At 38.6% G+C, this 24,139-nt stretch overlaps 1 protein-coding gene across 39 annotated transcripts in view; it reads left to right on the top strand.

Annotated features, from left to right (window-relative positions):
* Nrxn3 (neurexin 3) overlaps positions 1 to 24,139 on the top strand; it is a 1,553,154-nt gene that overhangs the window by 1,367,699 nt on the left and 161,316 nt on the right. For all 39 annotated transcript variants that reach the window (XM_040743341.1, XM_040743340.1, XM_040743342.1 and 36 more), the window contains one exon: positions 17,254 to 17,425. In XM_040743341.1, the coding sequence (XP_040599275.1) occupies positions 17,254 to 17,425 (172 nt within the window). The remainder of the gene's footprint in view (positions 1 to 17,253; positions 17,426 to 24,139) is intronic.

Genomic DNA, 24,139 nt, shown 5'->3' with positions numbered 1-24,139 from the left:
GTAGGAATCTCACTTTGTAGCCCTGGCTGTCCTGAAAACTCCCTAAATAGAACAAACTAGCCTTGAATATAGTGATCCTCCTGTTTGATTCCTAGGTACTAGGATTGCAGACATGTGCCACAATACTCAATTACACCTTTCTTTTTTCTTAAAATATTCTCTCCCTCAACCTCATCCTCTCCCTCTTCCTCTCTGTATGCGCACAGAGGTGTGGGTACCTGTGAAGGATTTCAGTGAAAGGAATTGAGTCCCCTGAAAGGGCTGGAATTTAGAAGTGGCTCTGACTCACTGTGTGTAGGTGAGGGAACAGAACTCTGGTCCTCTGCAAGAGCAGCAAGTGCTTTTAACCACTGAGCTGGCTCTCCACCCCCAACACACTCTTGTGATAGCTGTTATCAGCACAGAGGTATGTGAATACTAGAAATTATTTTGTTCTGTTAGATATTAAGGCTTAGCATCAAACACACACAAATGGGTGCTTAATTTATATTTGTGGAGAAAATTGCTAGATTATTCACTGATTCTGCATGGAGCAGAAGGTTCAGAGAGTTCACAGGGATTACAGGGAATGTAGATTAGTATTGTGATGTAGGATACCAGGTTGAAGTGTGGTATCTGCCCTCTTGACAACAATAGAATTATGGGCTTCAAGGAAAGGTATTGGCAGACTTTGTACTTGTAGTTCAGACTCTACATTAGAACTTCACAGGCATTTTTTCCTTGTCTATTCATCTCTGCCTGTTCAGCAACTAATGCCACTCTGCTAAAGATTCAAGATGCATGTAAGACAGGCAGTAAATCCAAGTGAATCAAAGATGCAGGTTAAGAGCACTGTTTCTGTGATGTCTCCGTTTGTTAACTAAATTGCAGGTTATACAGTTTGGCCAGAGACAGCTGACAGGCAACTTTGCCTGAACAAATCACATCTCCAAAATGACACATGCACTTTAGTTTCATTAGAGGCAGTGCTATGATTATTGCCTGGGCCATCACAGTAAATATGGTAATTATATGCATCCCTCAGGACTTGAAGTTGACAGCATAGTTGGACTGCTAGTCCATGCACATAAATGACACCAGAGAAGACTTGCGGGTCTCTAAGGAAGGAGAGAGTAGTCTGCAATATGAACTTCTACTGCCGTGCTGAATTTTGGCAATTGAAATGGCCATGTCCTTTGCTCATAAGTCATATATAAGATTCCCCTCTCTAACAACTGTTTTTATATCCCAATGTCCAAATTGCACATGGCTAAATCTTTTTCTGTGGTAAAGAATAGTAGCTGTTAACAGTTCACACAGAGCCAAAATGACAGCAGAGTGGACACTCACAGGTTGTTAGATGTACACCCAGCTTTAGGCAACATATCCTCTTCAGATGCCTCCCTGGTGTCAGTCTGTGCTAGAAGGATTGCCTATAGAGGATTCATTAACATTTCTGTATATTAGTGAAGTCATGATCTCCTTACTGTGAGATAGCATCCACTTCCTTGAAAGAAACGATAAGGGCAACATGAGACTCCACTGCATGAAGTTGATGTGTATGTTTGGTGAGAATTCTCTCTCCGTTTATTCCTGTTGCCAGGTTTTTTTCTGCCTGATCTGAGGTACCCGTGCTTACTTCATCTTTGCAGAGGCAGGGAGATATGGGAGGAAGATTGATTAGTGGCCAGGTCTAGGTCTCACCTCAGAGTCAATGTCTGTCAGACTCCATAAGCAATAAAGTTTTCTGGCCCTTAGTTTGTGTCCATCTTTTAGCAGGCTTGAAATTCACAATGGAGAGCGCTATCTATGATTTATTGGCCTACTTAAAACCTCTGTGTGGCAGAATAACAATTTTGTTTTTCAGGCTCTTATAGTGCAATGAATGTTTTTTTTTATTTATTTGACAGTCTGTTATATAACTAAAATATTTTTTCAATATCATTTCTACTCAATATTAAATGGTCGTGCTAGAACAATGACCTATATTAAATTTTTCTTGATGCTTATAGCCATATGGATAGATGGACACAGAGAACTAAAAGTGTGTTTGCATATAATTTATAAGTACTCTTCTGTACCAAATGGCTGCCTGTCAGGCAAACTTCAATTAATAGATTTTATTATCATTATCTTTACTAGTATTTATTTTTCTCATCATTATTATTTTAGAGTACATTTTCTGTTGATGCATCTCTGAGTTCAGATGAAGACTGCTACCTGCCCCCCACCACACTGTAGAAAAAAGTCTATTTAAAAGTAATCCTTCTTATAAGGCTGCCCAACAGGATAGACTTTGCTGACAAGCTTCAGTCCTTGAAAGGTACTCTGAAATGTTGAGTAGAGCAGCAGTTGGGTCATAAAGTTTTTGGCAGACTCATTAGATGCAAGTGTAATCTTCATGATCCAGGCTATTTAATCCATCCCACCATTTCAAAGGGAGTAGTGAGCTCATTGAACATGTGTTAGGTGTCTGTATATACTGTTCCATCATTTTAACAGCTTTTCCTGGTAAACAATATTTTCCCAACATTAAAGACAAAAACATTGATTCCTACAGAGTCTATATAAAATATGGTCAAGAAAACAGGATGGAAAATTTTCAAAGTCAGATCAGCCTTATTCAAAAGCTTGAGATTGCTGTAGCACATTAAGTGGTAAATAAACCCAAGAGATTCTACAGGGGAAATCAGGTAATATAAGGTATTAAAATGACATGGAACATTAAAATGTGCTTTTCTTCATTTCTTTTGAATCCTATGCTACTCCTGGTCTTTGTTATTGTTGTTATTGTAATTGAAAAAAGTTGTTCTTCTTTAGTATACCAAAAAGGAGATGAGGAAATTTAATGAATTTCCCTTTGTTTCTGCTAAGCAGTAGGGCATGATGAGGACTGCAGCCAACACAACTTACTCCTTTGTCTCCTTGTCAGTTCAGCCTCATTATACTAAAGGATTATTAGTCAGATATTTAAATTTTACTCTTTTTTATAAACAAACTTTAATTGTGTGACTGTATTGCCAAAAACTAAGGAAGTATAAGCAAGTTAATCTGTCCTACATAAATGATCCCCCCACAAACACACATACACATACATTCACACAGCCATAAGACACCAACAATTTAAGAGAGATCTTTTATTATTATCTTAAATATTGAAAAAGCTTCATATGTAAATTATATACTCTCTCAAAAATTTAATGCTGTAATGTACCAATCAGTTGTGCAAATTATAAGTTATTGTGCTTTAAAAAACAAATAATAAATATCCATTAATATCTAGTACACTTGGAATAATTCTTCTTTTCAGATTCAGAACCCTTGTTATTGTGTCTGTTAGTGATAGACATGGCCTTCTCTCTTTCACAGTGTAGCAGCACCTGCATTCAACTGGAGATGACTTAATCATTTGCTATGTAGTCTGGTAAGCAGAAATGGCACGGCCCGCTGGGCAGTGGTAGCACACGCATTTAATCCTAGCACTCGGGAGGCAGAGGCAGGCGGATCTCTGTGAGTTCGAGGCCGGGCTGGACCGATAGCCTCCAAAACAATACAGAGAAACCCTGTCTCGTAAAAACCAAAAAAAAAAAAAAAAAAAAAAAAATGGCACGGCCCATCCACCAGCAATGAACCAGAATTTTTTTTGTTGTCTACTAAGAAATATGTCTGGTCTGTGCCTGACTTTCTAATATGTTTGTCTCTAGATTGTGCCTGAAGAAAAATCCTTAAAGTCAGCACACAGGAACGTGGTGAGGAATAAGTCCACCATGTTTGAGAATTTGGGAAATGATGCTTCTGCCATCTTCATGAAGGAAACATTTGCTTAGGGCCTCAGGGATGACCCTTTGGGAAGGAGAGAAAATAATCTTAGAGATTTAGTCAGTTATTGAACCTTGAAAATCTTTTTGTCTGTGTTTGGCTACACTGAGCTCAAGACTGTGTCTAATTTAGCTTATGTGTATTACAGTGAATTTTTATAAAATGACTGCATGGATAATTTTAAGAATTTTTTAATGCCAAAATTTTCATTTAGAAATGTTGTTTACTTTTGAGAATTTAATAATATAAACAATGAAATACAATACCCCTATTCCTATCTTCTTATTTTCCTCTTCTAGTTGACAAATCTCATCTCCAAATTAAGTTTTAACATTCTAATTTTTCCCTATTTCTTCAACTATATCTGCCTGAATCCACTGGTAATGTTGGTCAGCTTGGTCTGCTATGACTTAGTATAATAGACTGTATGACTGGGACAATGAATGTTTATTTCTCATAGTTTTGGATGCTAAATCAATTTCAATTTCTGAAAGAGGCCTAATTCCTGATTAGCAGATGTTTACCTCCTTGCTGTGTCCTTATTACAGTATGAAGAGAAGGTCACCTCTCCAATATTCCTTTCATAGGTTACCACTCATGTTACCTAATTACCTATTAACACACTCTATTCTGAGTTCCACCACAGGGCTAAGGGATTTAGCATGTAACAGGAGGGGGAAAACATAAGTGTACAGGATGCACATAGCCACAATATTTTTTAATTTAAATTAGAAAAAAAGCTTGTTTTATACTGTCAATACCAGTTCCCTATCCTTCCCCTCCTCCCCTACCCCCCACTGACCCTCTATCCCATCCTCTTTTTGCTCCCTGGAAGCAAAGTCTGTCTCATCATTTGGAGCAGGGCCTAGGCCCTCCCCCATGTGTCTAGCCTGAGAGGGGAATGGACTCCCAAAGTCCATTCATATACTAGGAATAAATACTGATCCACTGCCAGAGTCCCTATAGATTGCCCAGGCCTCCTAACTGACACCAACAATCAGGGGGACTGGGTCAGACCAATGATGGTTTCCCAGCTATCAATCTGGGGTCCATGAGCTTCTTCTCGTTCAGTTTAGCTGTTTCTGTGGCTTTCTCAGCCTGGTCTTGATCCCTTTGTTCATCACTCTCTGAAACTAGATTCTAGAAGTTCAGTTCTGTGTTTAGCTGTGGGTGTCTGCTTCTGCTTCCATCAGTTATTAGATGAAGGCATATAAAGTAGACATCAGTCTCATTATAGGGGAAGGGCATTTAAGGTAGCCTGCCTACTATTGCTTAGATTCTTAGTTGGGGTCATCCTTGTAGATCTCTGGACATTTTCCTAGTGCCATATTTCTCTTTAAACCTATAATGGCTCCCTCTATTTTGTTATATCTTTTCTTATTCTATTCTTCCCCAAGACTCAACTTTTCTCATGTCTTCCTCTCCCCTCCTCTTCTCTCCTCTCTTTCTCCTAACTGCTTCTCCCTCCCACCATGCTCCCAATTTGTTCAGAAGATCTTGTCTCTTTCTCTTTCTCTGGGGGACCATGTATGTCTCCCTTAGAGTCCTCCTTGTTCCTTAGCTTCCCTGGAGGTGTGGATTGTAGGCTGGTAATCCTTTGCTCTATGTCTAATATCCATATATGAGTGAGCACATACTATGATTATCATTTTGTGACTGGGCTACCTCACTCAAGAAGTTTTCTTCCAGTGCCACTCATTTTCTTGTGAATTTCAAGATTCTGTTGTTTTTATCTGCTGAGTAGTACTCCATTCTGTAAATGTGCCACATTTGAGGAGCATCTAGGTTGCTTCGAGGTTCTGGCTATTACAAATAATGCTGCTATGAACATGGCCGAACAGATGTCCTTGTTGTATGAATAACCACATTATTTTATTTTTTGTTTACCCTAGAGCCTAATAATTTGTTCTGAGTTCAGGACTACAATACATGTATGCTTCAGATAGAACTTATATAGCCACAAAAGCTCAGGATTCTACTATTTTGGGACTATACATGGGCTAGATTATAACTGGCCCAAATCTATCTTTTACATAAAAAGAAGGACCTATTTTCTCTTGAGTCACCATGGGATTACTTAAAAGAGGTCAGAGAAAACAATACTTGGATATATGAAGTCTTCCTCAAACACACACACACACACACACACACACACACACCACACATCTGCACCCCCAAATACACATGCACAGGCATGAGCAGGTGTTTGATTCTTCTGGTAATGTTTCTTGACCTTTTGGATGAAATTGTTTCACATGTTTATATTAATGAATAAAATTGTAAGGCACTCACAAGGAACAGGGAGAGGAATGGCTATGCTGTTTAAATGCCATTGCAGAATGCTTGTTATATTGTGTGTGGTTTTACTGTGGACTCCTTCAATAACTGTGATTCTGATGCTGGGCTTCCTTCCTGGAGACTCATGGCACGTAGCATGGGAAGGACATGTCTCGATTTGATTGAAACTGAGAATGGGAAATTAAGTTGAAGTAAAATCAAATAAGAAGCCTTGGTCCTTGGTGACTCATTTTTTCTTCGAAAGAACACATAGCATGCAGAGCAGGGAAATGGTTCTTGAGTAAAGAGCATTTGTTCTTTCAAAGGACCTGGGTTCATTTCCAAGTACAAAGATGGCAGCTACAGTTTCAGGGGATCTGATATCATCTTCTGCACTGGGCATGAACATGGTACACTGACATGCATAAATGCAAAACACTCACACACATAACTTTTTTTTAATTGCTAAAAGAATGAACACATAGCTGTGAATTGATTCCTAACAATGTTGTAGTGGACACCTCAACACACATAAGCCAGCCCCTGACACAAGATTTCAAGTCCTGGATCTGGGTCCCATTTGCTCATGCCACCCTGGCAGAGGGGAAGCGGTTTCCCTTTAATGCTTCTGTTTGTGGTTCATGCCACTCGCTCACACAGAGGCTTTGAGGCTGTCGTGGAGGTCAGTTGTCCTGCCTAGGCCTGTTGTTCTTCAGCTGTTTAAAGGTCTTCCTTTTCATCCCTCTGTTGCTTCTTTAGAGGGTGCTTGGGAGTAACTCATAATCATGCTTTTGAATGAGAAATGCTGATCTGACCCAAGAGGGAGTATTTTGGTCCTTGTTATGTGACAAACAAGATGACCATAAAACATCACCTGGATGAAATCCTCAGCTGTAGCACTATCTGCAGGACACACACCCCACAGTCCCTATGTGCAGACAAGCAGTACTGATATATGAGTGTCTCCTGGCCATCTTGTTTACAATAACTAGGAAAGGAAAAATGAGCCCTTATTTTAGTGTGTTCATTCCAAGATGATGGCACAGTAGATTCCCCTTGCAGGTAGAATGAGAGTGTTCCATTATTCACCATTTGTCATGTGTCCTGCAGATGCACTGGGGGCCTGGAGACTGAGATATTCATTGTGTCACAAGGCTATTCTCCTCTCTCATTTTGTCTAATATAATAAAGTAAAATCTTAAAATCTGATTGATGTGTGCTGTCTTTTAGAGACTCCAGCCTTTAACATGTACATGAGTCACTCTCAAAGAACTAGATATCTTTTTTGGAAGAAATGTCATATCATTACAATTTTAATAACTTTGCCCCATCTCTTCCATTACCAGACTATTACTAGCTATTCTCATATTTTGCCAGAACCTCTGATTTATTTCTCTGCATCCATAGCTGACCGCCTTCAAATGGTGTTAGGCTGAATTGCTTTTAGTGTCTAGACCACCCTCAGTGGGAACTGAGACAGATTAGTTTCATGCTTAATTGGCAGATTCTTTATACATCTTGTCTCCCCTCATTAGAACTGTACTTGATCTGTCAGATAATAGTTATGAAGGGGATTTTTGATGCACTGGTTATCAACATATTTGATCCCAGTGAGACAGAAATTCCCCCAACACATATGAAATTCTATGAAGGGGGTTTATGACTTATGATATGCATCAGGTGGTGAGAAAAGCCTAGGATTCACTGGGAGCCTGTCCCTTAAGGCCCAAGTTAATCTGGTTGTGTTAGATGGAATCCGATCTCTGTATGCTCTAAGAACCTGGGTTTATTTTCTTGGGGAAATAGAACCCCAGGCCTGAAATGTGGAAGGACTGTAACAGAGCCTTTGTTACGCTAGCCAGTAACTTCTTATTTCCTTATACCACATTCCTACATGTTCTACAGTTGTCCCTATGAAAAGTCAGTAAGCAAAAAGAATAAATTGGGTCAGTCCAGAACAACTGGGTCAGCCCTGAAGTATGTGAAATACTTAAATGAGTAAGTATGGTACAGGGTGCTCAACTGACACCTCATCCCCCTGCCCACACTCATCTGAGTTCATTGGAGCCCTTATACATAAGCTATTGATCAAAATAAGAATAAAAACAAACACCAGGAAGGTATCTCAGTAGAGGATCAGAGAGTGACCTCTGTAGCAACTACTTAACTCTGCTGCTGTTGTACAAGGACAGCCAGGAACAATAAAGTAAAAAGGGGACATTAATGAATATAGCCACGTCCCAATAAAACTTTATTTACAACCCCCCAAAAAAACAAATAAGATTCATAGCCAAGTCTGCTGATCCTTGGTCCAGGTTTATGTGTCTCCTGTAAATTTGTAACTTTTCTTCCTCAAATGAATCATTTAAAAGCTACTACAACCTACATACTATGTTGTGGTGGCTCCTCATACTGAATCTTTATTTTAAATGTATATACCAGGATTGTTTTCCTCATCTAGAAAATCCTATAGAGTGTCTACTGGGGAGTTATCTGTGAGAGCAGTTGAGAGTGTCTTGTTAGAGAAAGCATGCTTGTCTAGTGTTCATATTCGCTAAGGTCCATTCACCCTGAGACCATAACAGTAGTACAGCTAAGTGAAGTAAATAGTAAAGCCTTTTGGAGTGCCACTAAAGGCTTCTTTACAATCACAGAGTGAGTCTCAAGGGCTCCTAAGTGTTTGCTGACTTCCTTACATAAGGAACCTTCTGCTCGTCTTCACTTGGCCCAGAATGTCTTACTCAGCTTACGCAGACCTGGCCATGCATTTTGGCAGAAAATGACTAAACCTACTCAGTTTGAAGTAAAGGGTCAAGAGTTGTCAGGACTTGTGAGAGCAGCTAGTATTATTATGCCAGGGATGAGATACTGAGAAACTTTTTGAGGTAGTTACAGCACTGAATTAGTAGGCAAGAGGGTTAAAAAGATCAGGTAGAAGAATTAACATAGATCATATGAAATATATCTACCAGTTTCTGGTTATGTGTGATTGCATTTTAAAGTTCATATCCATAAAGCAGGCATTTGATCAACATGTAGAAAGGGGAGGACATTATTAACAATCCTTATTGCTTCCCTTGTATTCTGGGCCTCTGAAGTTAATCATGAATGCATGTGTATGTGTGCGTGTGTGTGTGTGTGTGTGTGTGTGTGTGACTTATACTCATGTATAAATACCACACATATTTGGGGATAATATGTGAGGCCATATGTGTAAATACAGGTGTAATAATTTCAGCTGCATAGCAGCACTCACAAAGCATGTTTGATAAGTGTCTGATGTACTGAAGTTCCTAGCATAGATTTCTTAACTAGTACCACCACTACAATATGAGTCATATAATCCTTTACTGTATATTATTGAATGTTTAGCAGCATTCCTGACCTGAACTCACAAAATGCACGTAGCACACAGCTTCATTTATGACAGAGAACATATATGCTGATAATACCGGATGCTCTTGGGAAAAGAATTTTCCTCAGGTTAATCAGAGCCCAAGCAGAATTAAAGCAAAAACATAAGGAAGCAGTCTCCAGACTTAAACATCTGTATTGGCTTTCTCACACTTCAACAAACCCCAGCCCAAAGTTTCTGGTTCAGAAGATCTGCCATTAGACCCAACATTTAAAATTCTAGTATTTCCTTAGGCAGTACTGAGTTTTGGTTGTGGGTCTGCACTTTGTTGATATGATACAAAGTACTCTAGGAGAATTCTAGACGATTTGAAATGTGTTTCCCAATTTTAGTATCTATAATTCTGCTACTATGAGCACCAGAGGTTGAGGTTTCTACTGAGATCACTGGTGATCTGTAATGATCTATCAGAGTTTTGGGGGCAGGGTAGGATTGAAAATGTTTAGGAAATGTTAGTCTGTTTTGGGTTTCTTTGAGCATGTCTTCTCAACTCTTATTGCCAGGAGACTGCCAGAGGTCTGGCCAAAACACTGAATCTCCTAGAGAAATGTACACATTTTATCTTGTGTTTTAACTTCACTGAATGTGACAGTGGTTGAAAACAGACATTCAGGGTGATTTGAAGGGCCCAGTGACTAAGGATGCCATTTGTGACTTAAAAGGGAAGTAAATAGTTAAAGCCCTTTGGAGAGCCACTAAAGGTTTCCTTACAACCACAGAGTGTGTCTCAAGGGTTACTAAGTGTTTACTCACTTCCTTACATAGGGAACCTTCTGCTCATGCTCCCTTGACCCACAATATCTACTTCTGTGGAAGATGCAACTTATTTACTTGGACCAGTTTCTGTGTCCTTTCTTGATTCTTTTCTCTTCAGGTCAGAGTTCTTGCTGTCCTAAGCTGTCATCTTTAAAATTTGCTTAAAGTTGGAGATGGAGCTGTCTTGCGTTATTTATCAGTCTTATCTCCCTTGGCCCTCTGTTAGCATTTCAGATTGTACATCTAATCCGCTTTAATTGATTGACCTCCTGTAAGCAGACATCAGCAGCACACTAGAGAAAGTACACCTCTAGTCAGAAGGAGAGGTCGTTGTAACTTTGTGGGATGCGTACAGAGGTCACTGCAACTTACACATATCTAGGAAAACGGAAATGGTTTCTGATGGTGGATGCCTGGTTTCTATACATGAATTTTCTGAGGACAGTGGTAAAGATTCTGGAGTCAATTCTGAATGGGATAGTCATTCCAAATAGAACAGCTTCCACAATGAATGGCCCATTCACGCTTGTAGTTTGCATGTTACCTGTAAGACCATTTCTCACCCAATTATCCTCAAAGATGCCATAATTCATCACTTCTATGAGCCACCATTAATATCATAATTTTAATCACTCTTTGTATCCCCTACCCACTTTAGATTTCCCATAGTTTTATTCATTTTAATCAGCATATATCATTAATGCAGATGTGACTGTGTCAATGCAATAACGTCTCACTTTTATGAAGATAGCTTGAGAATCAGTTTAGGGATTTGCTCAAAATTACATGGTTGAAATAATGTGGAGCATCAACTGGCCTTCACGTTTTTGAATCTAATTCATAACTTTTTTTAGAACCCAGAACAGATATATTCTTCTTCCCTGACCTTATGTTATGGCCACATTCAAGGTCCTCAAGGGACTGGGTAGAGGATATTGTCAGTTGATGGCAATGAAAGTTTACATTACTGTGGCTGAAATCTTGTGAGTTGAATGGATCCAGAAGGGATACTTTTCTCTGTGAGATTTCTTGAAGAAAATACTCCATTTCTTCCATTCTATCAATCATTTAGTAGTATGCAGCACCACACAGAGAAAGTGCATCTTCAGTCCTTACTAACTACTAGTTATCTTTGGTTTTAGAAAAAGGAGATGACCTTATTTAAAAATTAGCATAATGTTCTTCCTGGAAAGATTGCTGGTAGATGCAAAAATGCTCAAACTCTGTTCTGTTGGCTGCAGAACATTTTATTTCAAAGAAAGTTTATATCCTCCCTCCCTTACATGAAATTACCTAATGAACCAGTTAAGTTATGCCCCCTCATCTTATGTGTTTGCATTTATAAAGCAAAATGAAAATATACATTTTGCTTTTGTCATACAAAATTTGAACATATTTATAGTGATCTATTTTTGCTAACGCTATATAAATTCTGGTTAGAATCTAATGGCAAAGACACTCCTTTTAAAATTCACAACCACACAGTTTAATTCATCATTCATTTAATAATCATTTACAGAGCTCTGGTAAAATTTTAATATTCAAAGAACCCTAATTACTAGGTTTCTTGAATATAAAAAGTAGATAACATAGCTGCCAGTGAAGTGGACATGAGATAATGTATATTTACAGGGAAAATATCTTTTTATATACATATAGTCACATAGAGTGACATTTTAGTCAACAAAGACAATGAATAGAAATGTAGTCCTGTGACACTGTGTCACTTAGTGATATCATCCCTGCATCAGACAGTGTAAATCTACTGTGTAATATTTGTTCACTGAGTATATCACCCAGGTATAGTCCATTCAGAACTCATTGTTATCATGAAGAAATATGATGAAAATTGAATTAGAAACACATAATATATGAGACAAAAATATGCCTCAGCTGAAAATCCATGAATTCACGTTTGAGAGACTTAGATTCTGGCCTTAAACACTGTTTTAGTCACACATACTTAATAGTGTCTACCTATAAGAAATTGTAAAATAGAACTATTAAAAATATGTACTGAGGATTTGGGTTGTGACAGTCATGTAGCAGTGATAGCCTAGAACACTCTTTACTCAAAATACACAAGCATTGCCGGGCGGTGGTGGTGCATGCCTTTAATCCCAGCACTCAGGAGGCAGAGGCAGGCAGATCTCTGTGAGTTCGAGGCCAGGCTCGACCGATAGCCTCCAAAACAATACAGAGAAACCCTGTCTCGTAAAAACCAAAAAAAAAAAAAATACACAAGCATGGTTCTTCAACTGTGTCCACTGCAAGTTAATTTGGTTCCACCCTCACTCAGTGGCCCAAAATGACAAAAGAACCACTACCAAGACTATTCTGGGGACAGTGATTCACAGTACTGGGAGGACACTGGCAAGTCTCATACCAGAAATTATATGTTGTTCAACAATAACAATGACTTGGCCCTGAACTCCTGGGCCTATCCATCACAAATGGATACAAAAGGTCACTCTTATTGTGAGCCTTTAATTAGGAGAACTAGAAAAATGTGGTGAGGTACAAAGGGGCTTGAATATTGCCAAGCTCTTATGCATAGGAACAGAAGCATCACTTGCAACTTGTTTGTGTTGTGTTATTGCCTAGTACTGAACAAACAGTTCTGTAAGAAACCTAACAGTGGCACAGTCAAGAAATGCTTCCAGTGAACATCTCCTGGGCATACATTTAAGAATCTCTGTTTTGTTCCTGTCAGTTGCAATTTTCTGAAGTAGGGAATGGTGCATTTCGGCTTCCCCAGAGGCACCATGGAACAAATGAAGAGATGGCCATTGGAGAGCTCTTTCTTCATTCCTGAAAATTTTTCTCTTGCCCCTGTATATTTCTGCTCCTAAATCCTTGTCCTTGAGATTGCAGCATCCCTGAGGTTAAGTCAGCTATATTAATAATAATGTGGCTGATTGAGGATCAAGTAGCTCATTTGCAGAACCAGGTGGGCTCATAAATAGTCATTATTGATAAGAAATGACTTACTGACTGTGCAAAGCAGATGCTCCCGTATCACTCAGGTTTTCCCTTGAATATACTTGAAGATGATTGGTAATGGCTTCTGATTTTCCACTCATCTTTGTTTTTAATATCAAGGAAGAAAATAGATTGAAGCGATTGTCTTGGCACCACCTTTAATGGTGATGGGTGTGGAGTTACTAAAATTTATAGCTGTGCTTTTTCTACAACTACATTGTGTTTGGGTTTGCCAGGTTTATAAAAGTAACTACCAAATTGTTTCAGGAAATTAAGCCTGAAAAAAGTTCTGTTTGTGAAATTTTACATTTATTTTCACAATAGATCTTGATGGTAGTGCCTGCCAAACCAACTAATCCTTAGGTCAAAATACTACTTTCAATTACTCTACAAGAAGAGAAAGAAGTGAAATATTGCAAACTGGAAGTATAGGCCCATGGCAGATGTGCCACACAAACTCCCCACAGTAAGCTGTATCAGTTTGCCCATCCCTCTCATTATACACCCTTTATAAATAAACTGCAAAAGTCATACAGTTTTAGAACCAGAGATGCTATTTTACTGTACTGATGCATGATCATCCTACTAAACCTCTTAAATTCTCTAAATTCTGTAATAACAGTAGGTCATTTTTATGGAAAAATGACTACACAAACCTCCTGATTTCAACATATATATGATACTATATGGGGCTGATGGGATGGCTCAGTTAGCAGAGCACTTGCCTTGCCTTGCAAGTTCAAGGAACCAAATTTAATTCCTAGTACCTACAAAAAACAAAAGCAAGCAAACAAACAAATAAACCAAAAGGACATGATGTCATGTATCTGTAACCCTCAGTCCCAGGAAAGCAAAGGGAGTGAGACCTCTCGGGGCACACAGGCCAGCTAATCTATCCTAATTGATAAGCTTCAGACTAATGAGAGGCTCTGCATCAAAGAAAATAGCTGAGGCTATCTTCTAGCTTCTACGCTGCATATACATACACACCTGGAAACACACATATGTGTACATACATATTAGTCAAAGAGAGAACAAAGTACTATAGCACCCATGGCATAAGCTGTATTATTTCATTATAATTGTCCTTTGAAGAATGTAAAAGTGGCGTCTTGCCCCACAGTGTATTATTGTCAAAAAAATGGGATTTAGAACAGTTAAGTTGCCACAAGGTCAGAGAGGGAGGATGTGAAGCTAATATGTTTATCCTTCAATTCTTTTCTTCTGTAGACACATGGACCACTGCAGTTTATTTTCATGGCAGCTATATATGATTGATTCAAGCCTGGGCAACTATATGGTATTTGCCACAAGGCTTCCATGACTTCTAATGAACTAAAACAAAGCAGTTAGCCACAGATTATAATGCCACTGTGGTCCCATGACAAATGACAAGGAAATAATGATAATGAAATCCTATTGCTGTGACCACATCTGAGGTCTAGCACATTTACCAATGTGGGAAGCAAAGAGAAACATCTGGAATAGGGTCTACATTGGATTTGGCAATGTGCTGACAGGTTTAAGATCCTTTGGAAATCCCAATTCTAATGGCAAATGTGTGGCACCTAAGATAAGGACCAAATATTTATTCTGGCAGAGATTAAATCTTTTCTTGTCCTGAATCTATTATGGATCTTGCAGAAAATCTGCCCAATAATATATCTTGCTCATCAACTAACTCACTGAGCCAGAACTGTCCTGTGCCCCCAGTGTCATTGAAAACTGCGAAGCACTGAGGTCTCCGATCCCTTTGGAACACTAACACTGTTCTCTGTCCATGATTAATTAGTGACTCAGAAGTGAACTGAATCACCAGCAGGCTTTTCCTCGCATACAGGATTTATGTAGTAGTTTCTCAAGGAAGAACCACAATGCAATAAACAGCCCACATATGTAGGGTGGGCAGAGGAGTAATGACATCTGAAGTTGTGGTTTTTAACTCCTCCGTTTCTGTCATTCTGTAAGTATGTGGTGATTCAGGCTTTAATATCCTTGCTTATTTCCCTGTGAGGGCATGAACACCCACCTACCCATTCATTCCCACATCCTTAAAGAAATGAATAATGAATGCCGCCTATGTAAGACAGAGCAAATACATTATGTCAGTTCCAACTTCCCCAAGGATCAAATAAAAAGGTTGAAATGCATCATCACATTATTCATTACGGACATGAACACTGTAATAAAGACCCTATCATCATATTGACCATTCCATACATAGTTCCCAGGGCCAGGTGCATTATTGAATATGGAGAGACAAAACAAGTCAAAACAAATCCAAGATCACATTGATACCAATAAACAGAAATGAGCCTGCTTAGTCATCACGTGGGAATGCACTGGGACACATTTTTACAGGGTTTAGAAATTTAGAAACGCAGACAGTAGTTTGTGTTCCATGTCAAACTCCCTGGGCACAAAGGAAACAATAATGTCCAACTTGGGTCTGCTTTTCTGAGTGCTGACAAGATGATCCATCAGTCTGTCTATATTATCCCCTTCTAAAATCAAGATTTCTTAATTAGGTATGAGATGTATCTACATGGAAAGGAACAAAAAAGATAAATGGCAAGTTGAAGAAAGAATACCTGTTTGGAAATGAATTTTACCAAAATATATGGAAACCAGTATTGATCCCACAAAACAAATATTATATTTATAAGTATACTAGTTACTTAATATTACATTTATGTGTCGTGTGAATGAATGAATAAATTAATGAATGGATGAATGGTTGGATGGACATTAAATCTTAGCATCTATTAAATATTTTCTAGAACTGAAGTTATGTGGATTCTGGTCTTTAACTGTACCATTCTTACTTTCTCCCTTCTGCTTTCCTTGTTCATCCCCCCTTCTACTTCTCAAAAAAAAAGAATAGTGAATAAGAAAGGCTGATGTAGAAATACTGTGACTCAGCCTTGTAAATGTCAGTATGACAACTAAATTTTATCTCCACTAAGTGTCCGGCCTATTGCCAATAGCCAGACAATTACAGAGAAAATATTCTCCTTCTCTCTTGCTCCATCCCTCCTGATACTCTGCTAAGGTGTCATGGTGTTCCAGGAGGTCAACAGAAGCTGATTGTATCCGACGAGAAAGGCCACTTTTAATTTTGTTTCATTGTAAATATCAGTTCCAACTCTTAGTCATAACCAATTACTGAATGGTAAGAGTCTTAATAGCATCATGATGTATAGTTCAGCATTTCCGGGCATTTTCCCAGAGGTGGATTATCTCATCTCCACCTTCATCATCTTCATATTCATTGCCATAACCTCTATCTTCTAGAATACATTGCAATTTCTCCACCCCAAAGTCATTTTGAGTTATCAATGTTGCCCTCTGCTGTATAACAAAAAGCTACAGAATGAATATTTACCATATCTCTAGAGAAACTGAACAATAGGACTACCAATGTTTCCAGATTGGTAATCCCCAGTTCTGATAACTCCTGCTCAGTTTCACTGCCCTTTTTGCAAAGTACCTTTTGAGTGGTTTGGAACCACAGAAAACATAAAAGATTTAGTTTACAATATCAATTTACCAGTTATTGTCTCCTAACCTTCTGGTACACCTCCCCTTGGCCTTGACTATCCCAAAATGTTCAGTCAGGTTTATAATTTATCTTTAATCCTGAATCTGAATTATGAAATAATACAGGACCCAGTGTCTTACTAACTCCTCTTAAGATACAGGCCCAATCCATCTCACAGAAATAAAATTCTCAGTACAGTGCTTCACTGTCAAGACGTTCTGCAACACTAGCATTGATATTCACCAAAGGCCATTGGATGTGTAACTTGTACTGTTCAGTTAGTGAGACCAATGTGGGTGGCTTCATACTATTTTTTTAGTGTTCAGGATGAAAGCCTGTGGAAAAATATAGGATACTGTTATTAGCTTCATATGACAGCTCCCTCCGGGCACCTACAAGCTTATTGCTAGTTGGAGGATCAACTTTAAAGGGAGTAAACACTATAGTAAGTGACAATCATGCCCTTTGTGTTTCTTTATTACAGGAACAAGGGAAAATTGGAGTTGTCTTCAATATTGGCACAGTTGACATCTCCATAAAAGAAGAGAGAACCCCTGTCAATGATGGCAAATACCACGTGGTGCGGTTCACCAGGAATGGGGGCAATGCCACACTTCAGGTGGACAACTGGCCAGTGAATGAACATTATCCTACAGGTAACATCTTCTCTTTTGGCCTCCCCAAATCGTCTCTGACACATATGATACCCAGGACATCTTTTCTCATGGCTGTTACCAATTTGTAGGCAAAGCATACCTCTATAACATTTGTCTGAGAAAGAAAAAATTATTTCTTTAGGATTAGAACAGTGTAGGTGGCTTCTGGAGACTTACTGACTATGCACTGAATGTTTCATTTTGCAAACCTTAGACCAATGCTGCCTGACTGGTTCATACTGAAGATAAAAATTATAAGGTGTCTAGTGGAAGAAAGGAACATGTTCCTTGTTTTGGGGAATTGTTGATGGTCACAAGATAATGGATGGGATATCTGGTCTATGCGGTGCTATGATGTAAGGTGTGATTGCAGGGACAGATGGCAAGAGGTAGCAGAAAGAATATACCAGCAAGTTTATTAAACTTGAATTCATGAGCATTAACTCAGGGGAGCAATGAGTAAAACAAAGGGAAGGGTTTTTATTATTTATTTGTTTGTTTGTTTGTTTGTTTGATTTGCCAAGTGATTTTCCCACACTCACATTGAGCCTGTGTTTCTCTTTAGAGTCTATTCCTAGCAGTGATTTTCCTAGCAATCATGCTGGTACAGGAGACAGGGGTGCTAATCATGCATTTGAATTTCACAGTCCTGGAGTGTGTAGCAGCAAACTCCCAGAGCCAGATGGCGAATCAAGGGCAGGGGGAGAGAAGGTTGGCGTTTTTAGAGGAACTCATTCTAATAGTCCCTTAGGTACCTCTCTCATCTCTCAAGTCTCCTACCAAGAGTCCTGAGCCCTGGCCGTAAAAGCACCAAAAAGAGAAGGGAAAATACCCAGCAAGGGACTTTTACTCCATAATTGCATTGCAACCTAATGGACAGATAACAGAAAATAACTTAGGAGACTGCACTTTTCACTAATGTGAACAAGATGAATGTCTAACTTACTATCTGATGCTCCAAATTCCCCTAGTTTTATCTGTTTCCTCTCACTTCTTCAACAGTGAGATGAGCATACTGATAATGAAGGTTAATTTACATTTTCAGTATTCTGGGATTTTTAGTTAACAATTATCATGCCTAAAAGAAATATTCACAGTAAACATATGTACTTGTGACCCAAGATTCTTCTCTCAATAACTTAAAGGCAACAATTGAGTTTTCATGCTTTCAATCAGAGTTACATTTTTAAAAGACAATCAATAGTGTGTGCTGCTTGGTTCTTGTTTTAATATCCAGATTCCCCCATTCCTGATTTAAAACTTGTGGATGCAAGTGTCCCAAGGCACTGAAGCAATACATATACTCCAGCTCAAGCAGTGATGGAGTTCTGCTGGAATATCTTAGATTGTCGCAAAAATAAAAAATAACCTCATGAGGTTAGTTTTGAGTATCTGAAGAAAGCCAGAGGTGTTAGAAGTTACTGAAAATTTTTATCAACATCCATATCACCTGGACACCGGTAGACTTTATTTTCAAGTGTTTCTTGTTTAAACCCTGGGGGATATGATGGTGAGTAGAGGAGGGAAGAGAAAGTAAAATACCAGAGACTTAAAAAGTTGTTCATTTACTCATAGGAACAAAATCTGTCTCCCCTCTTCCATTCATATCACCATTGGTACTAAAATTGCTGCCGTAGGGTTTGTTGTATTTCTGCTAAGAACTTCAAAGATCTCTCAGTTGATGTTAACCACTAGCTCAGATCCTATGGAGAATCCACAAATGTGTAGCCAGCAATGAGAAAGCATTGGGGTGGTCACTTGAAAGCCACACATATCTAAGAACACCAATGACCCTTGCTGTGCAACTCTTTTTGTGTCATTATTTCTAAATTATGGGTTCCCTCCAACAGTCTTTTAGAGCAGAAAAAACCTTTCTTTAATGGCAATGCTTTTCATGTTGACTATTATCATCAAACTGGTAACTCACAGTTAGTTGTAACAAATATTATTATTGTTGGACAAGGCAGAACTTTGCAGTTAGAAGTATGTGACTTAGAGCCATCTGATGAGTTGAAAACTTGTTTTTTTTTTTAGTTGTATTTGTCAAGCATCTGGATTAAGACCTTGAAATGCCATAAGTATTGGAATATTTGATTTCTTTCCCCACATGTAATGCAGGGTACAATAACACTGAACCATGAAATAAGGATAAGAATTTCTAGCAGTTCTGATTTTTTTCTCCTCTGATGATTACTTTAACATTGGGAATGTATCAGATTCCTTCTTCAAAACTTCTCATTTATTTCCCCTCGTGTTTATATTGGTCCTCTAGGCAAATACCATTTTCCCTAGTGGGTAATCTAGTTACAAACTTTCCATAAGGCACTGAGGCTCACCACCTCACTGTGCAATGGGGAAACAAGGATATTTATTAACAGGGGAAATCACTTACGTGAGAAGCTGGGAAGATGAGATGCCCTCGGAAACGTGGCCAGCATCCAAGAGAAAGAGATTTACTTTCTCCTTTTATCACCCACTTGTCCAACGTACCCCTGTCCATGCCCCAAAGGGAGGGCGGAAAGTATCTAGGGTATGTGAGCTTTCCCCTACATCACTGGTTTTCAGTCCTGATGATGCAGATGTAATTGTTCTTTGAGAGTTATGTTCAGGTTTAGTGAGAAGAACATATGTGCAATGCTTAACAAAAGGCTAGGTAATCATGGAAGCACCCAATAAATGGTATCTGCATTACCAGATGTGCTCACTTTGCACATGGTTCATTTTGGTATTTGCTAGCCTATGAGTTGGATAAACTAGATATTTCTATTCTCCTGTTCAAATCAAAACTGACACTGAGGCATGTTCTGTTCCTAGCCTAAGATTACAAAGGAACTGAAAGGCCAAATCAAGATCAGGTTATCCTTTTCCCAACTAGATCCAGGTCCTACTCCTGCCTATACAGTAATGGGGAGATGTTTTGAAAAATGCATGACCACAAATGTGGATCCCCTAGATTAATTTCTTTCTTTACAGGTATATTGTATTTCAGAAGTCTTCAAAACTTCCTAAGAGTTTCTTGACCTTGAATATCTTAGTTTCTCTCTTATGAGATTGAAAAAAATTCCATTTAAATAAACTTAATGAATCATTGCTACAATATTAAATGTTTAGTTTATTTTAAAATTGGCACCACAATGGTCTCTGTGTCTTATCAAAGAACAAAGTCACCAACATAGCTAACCTTGACACAATTTCTACAAGGAAAAAAAACAACAAAAACAAAAAACAAAATGAACATGTCCACTTTTCCCTAAATCATTCTGTTGTACTGACAACAGCAAATGATTAGCAGCTATCTAGAAGAGTTCAGGAGTATCTTACCATACAGGCCAGTTTTAGTAGCCACACAAAGGTAATTGTCATGAGATGTGGGAGAGAAAATTTACATTTAAGGAAGAAAACAAATATTAACACAAATAGGTCCAAGTTGTTCTTATCATGACAGCAAGGTACTCTCATGGGGCATTTAAGAATAATGTGTATTTTAAGGGGGCAATTCTTTAATATAGAGAAGCTTCTACCAAATTGTCACTGTAGTTGTCTCATTCAGAGGGCACATTCTTAGGATTCAGTCCTACCCACCACATCCAAAGGGGTCAACTGCACAACAGGATGAATGGGTCATCTCTTGAATCTTTTCACAGTCATTTATAGGAGTTTGCTTGGCTTTACTGAAACATCCTACTGTGAAATATTGAGAGCCCAGCTGGGCACAGAGCATGCAGCCCTGGTTCTTTGTGAATCAGTGAGTATCCAAAATGGAAATAGTTCTACAGCAATTGGGATCTTCTGTCACTTGATTCTGGGAGATAGAACTCAAAAGTGACTTCTTTCTTTGAACCTGAAAATAGAAAGGCTAAGGAAGAGGACAGGGAAATAAAAAGAGAATCAGCTCAGAGCTATCATCTAGACACTGACAAATATGCCTTATAAAGCCTCTGATTGCTCCCTCTACACAATACAATGGTAAGGACAAGGGAGGGGAGGTGAAAGGTGAGTCGAACATGGGGAATTAATTTTAACCATAGCTCTGGGCCCCCTGTGAGGCTGAGATGAATAGGATTGTTCAAGATTCACTCTTAACCGTGAGTGGGTGGCTATTATGCCACCAGGGCTATCAGGATCCTGGTCATGGTACCCTAAAAGCTTTTCAGGTAAAGGCAGGCATTTGAGAAATGAAGCATTAAATACACAGGACCCCCATCTTTCCACACAGGAGTTTGTTAAGGAGAGCTAGGCCTCATAGAGTTTTCCTTTGATATTACATATCAGCTCAACTGAGGCACTCTTAACTGAAATTTTTACCATTATTCAGCTAGCCAATTTTCTTTTAATCTCCTGACATACCTAAGGCAATTAAGCTACACAGGGGAAAAAAGTGTGCTTAGGCTCATAGGTCTGGAGGTTGTATTCAATATCTAAAGCAATTAACTTTTCCTGAAGTGAATGACTTGTAAGTGAGGAAAATTCACTTTGGTTTACAATTCTGGAATTTTCAGTCCACAATTAAGTAGACTCATTTGTTTCTGAGTCTCTGGTGAAGGTATGCCTAGTGGAAGAGGTATTAACTCACAATCCAGAAAACAGAAAGGATACACATTGGTCTAAAACCCTTCCAAAAGGACACACTTCTGATAAGTAAGTGCACAGCATCTTCAAATAACGCCATCCAGGAAACCATGTCTTATTCATATAGAGCTTTGGGGAAGCATTCATCCTAGCCACATCAAACTCTGAAAAGCTAAACAATTTGTCCAGTACCTCAATAGCATAAGGACAGAATCAAGATTCCTACCTGATCCTCACAGGGCATCACCTCAAACATCCTGCCCATTATTCTGAATTCTTATTTTATTGATAACTGTTTTGGTTATATATATAAATAAAGCATCTTCTGAAACAAAGTCCATGCCTGGAGCAGTTTCAGTACTAATGTTTCTGAACTTTTGTACTTTTCACATTTTGGGCTAAGTGACTCTGTCACGCATTGTGGTTGGTGCAGTGGGATGCTCTCAGTAGCACCATAAGATGTTGAATAGCATCTGTGGTTTCTGCCCAGAGTATGCCAGTAGCAGGTTTACACAGTGTCAAATGTCTTTACTTCAGAGTAAATTCATCCATGACTAAAAGTCATTAGATTAATAACGGTACCTTTAAAATGTATTTCAATTACTTGACATCCTATCATAGTTAAGACAATATGCTGGGAGACAGGAGAATTTGCACATATGTTCCTCATGCTAAACTGCTGAGACTTGGAAGAGTTAAAAGTAGACTGTAAATAAGAACTCGATAGGATACTGAAATTTCTTAGGCCTTAGGTTTTCATTAATTCCTAGTCAAGGAGTTTTCGATCTTTGGCTTTTCTTGCAAACATGCGAGGCCTTGCCAGATTGGAAGCGTGCGTTAAAGCAAGCCCCATCTCTCTGTTCACTCATCCGTTTCAGCATTTGTGTTCCTTTCAGTTCAACAGGCAGCAGGCATAGATATTAAAGTCCTACAAAAGGAATAAAACGAACAAACACAATCAAGAGGGAAAGCGACTTGGATTCAAGACTGTACAGATAAAAGAGCAACTAGAGTAAAGCTCATTTAATTAATGTATTTGAACACACTTTGTTACATTTTAAAATGCTCTCACAAGTAAATTCTTCAAACAGGCACAAACTTTATCAATGAATCAATCACACCAATACTTTCTAAACATTCTCACTGCAGAATATTCTTCCCAAGCCTTGGGGACGGAATTAAGATTCACAAGATCTGTGTTTCTTTCATCAAATAATTTTCAACTTGCCTTACTTGGTCTTTGGTGTAAAATGGATCACCAATGTGCACATTCAAATATTAAACTACTCCCTACTTAGTTTCAGATTCAAGTACCGTGGAAAGGATAGTGAGCTGCCAGTGCTCAGCCATCAGTCTCGTGTGAAAATGTGGGCCACAGAAGAACAGCAGCTGATTATGGTGATTTTTGGATCCACTAAAATGCCATCTTTCAGGGTCCAAGCCTAAATAGTTGAAGTTTACATTTTACCAAGATTTACAGGTACCATATACTTATTCAAAAATAGTGACACACTGGGCTAGGCATTGAGGATTTTAGATGCAGATATGTTTGATAATTACTGATATTTGAATGCTAAAAACATTTTTTTTTTACTTTCAGACTATTAGTTTTGTCCAATATGGCAGGCACAATAGCAAATGGAATCCTTCAATATGGGCAATGGGGTTAGTATTAAGATTCTGAGGGCTTTGTTTTGTTGTGAAATTATTATACCCTGTGGACTAAATACTTTGAATACATTTTTTCATTTAAGTTTCATACCTCATTAACTCCTACAAAGCAATATAGGACAATATATAACATGTAATATTTCCTCTTGCCCATTTTCTACTAAGTCCCCATTGTGTCACCAATAGAATAATAAGCACAGCCTCCATGTACCTTCTGAGAATATGTAATATTATGCAACCACATGGCCAGTAACAATCTGACTCAGAGACTTGTAGAAAGGCAAGCGAGGTTTGTGATTAAAAGTAAGGGTTCTGGAATCTGACTATGTGCTTGCAACAGAGGTTCCCTTGTCACTTCACTCCTTTCTTACCACCTTGAGTAAGTTTCCCTTGTTGAAATGTTTCTTTGTGCCTCGGGCCCATGGCTGTTTATTTTCTCCCACTGAAAATAAATGATGGCTCAGATTGACATTT

This window comes from Mesocricetus auratus, unplaced genomic scaffold (genome assembly GCF_017639785.1).
Source record: "Mesocricetus auratus isolate SY011 unplaced genomic scaffold, BCM_Maur_2.0 Super-Scaffold_15014, whole genome shotgun sequence".
Lineage (NCBI taxonomy): Eukaryota > Metazoa > Chordata > Mammalia > Rodentia > Cricetidae > Mesocricetus > Mesocricetus auratus.
Note: the sequence above shows the minus strand (reverse complement) of the source record. Positions and strands in the feature narration are given on the sequence as shown.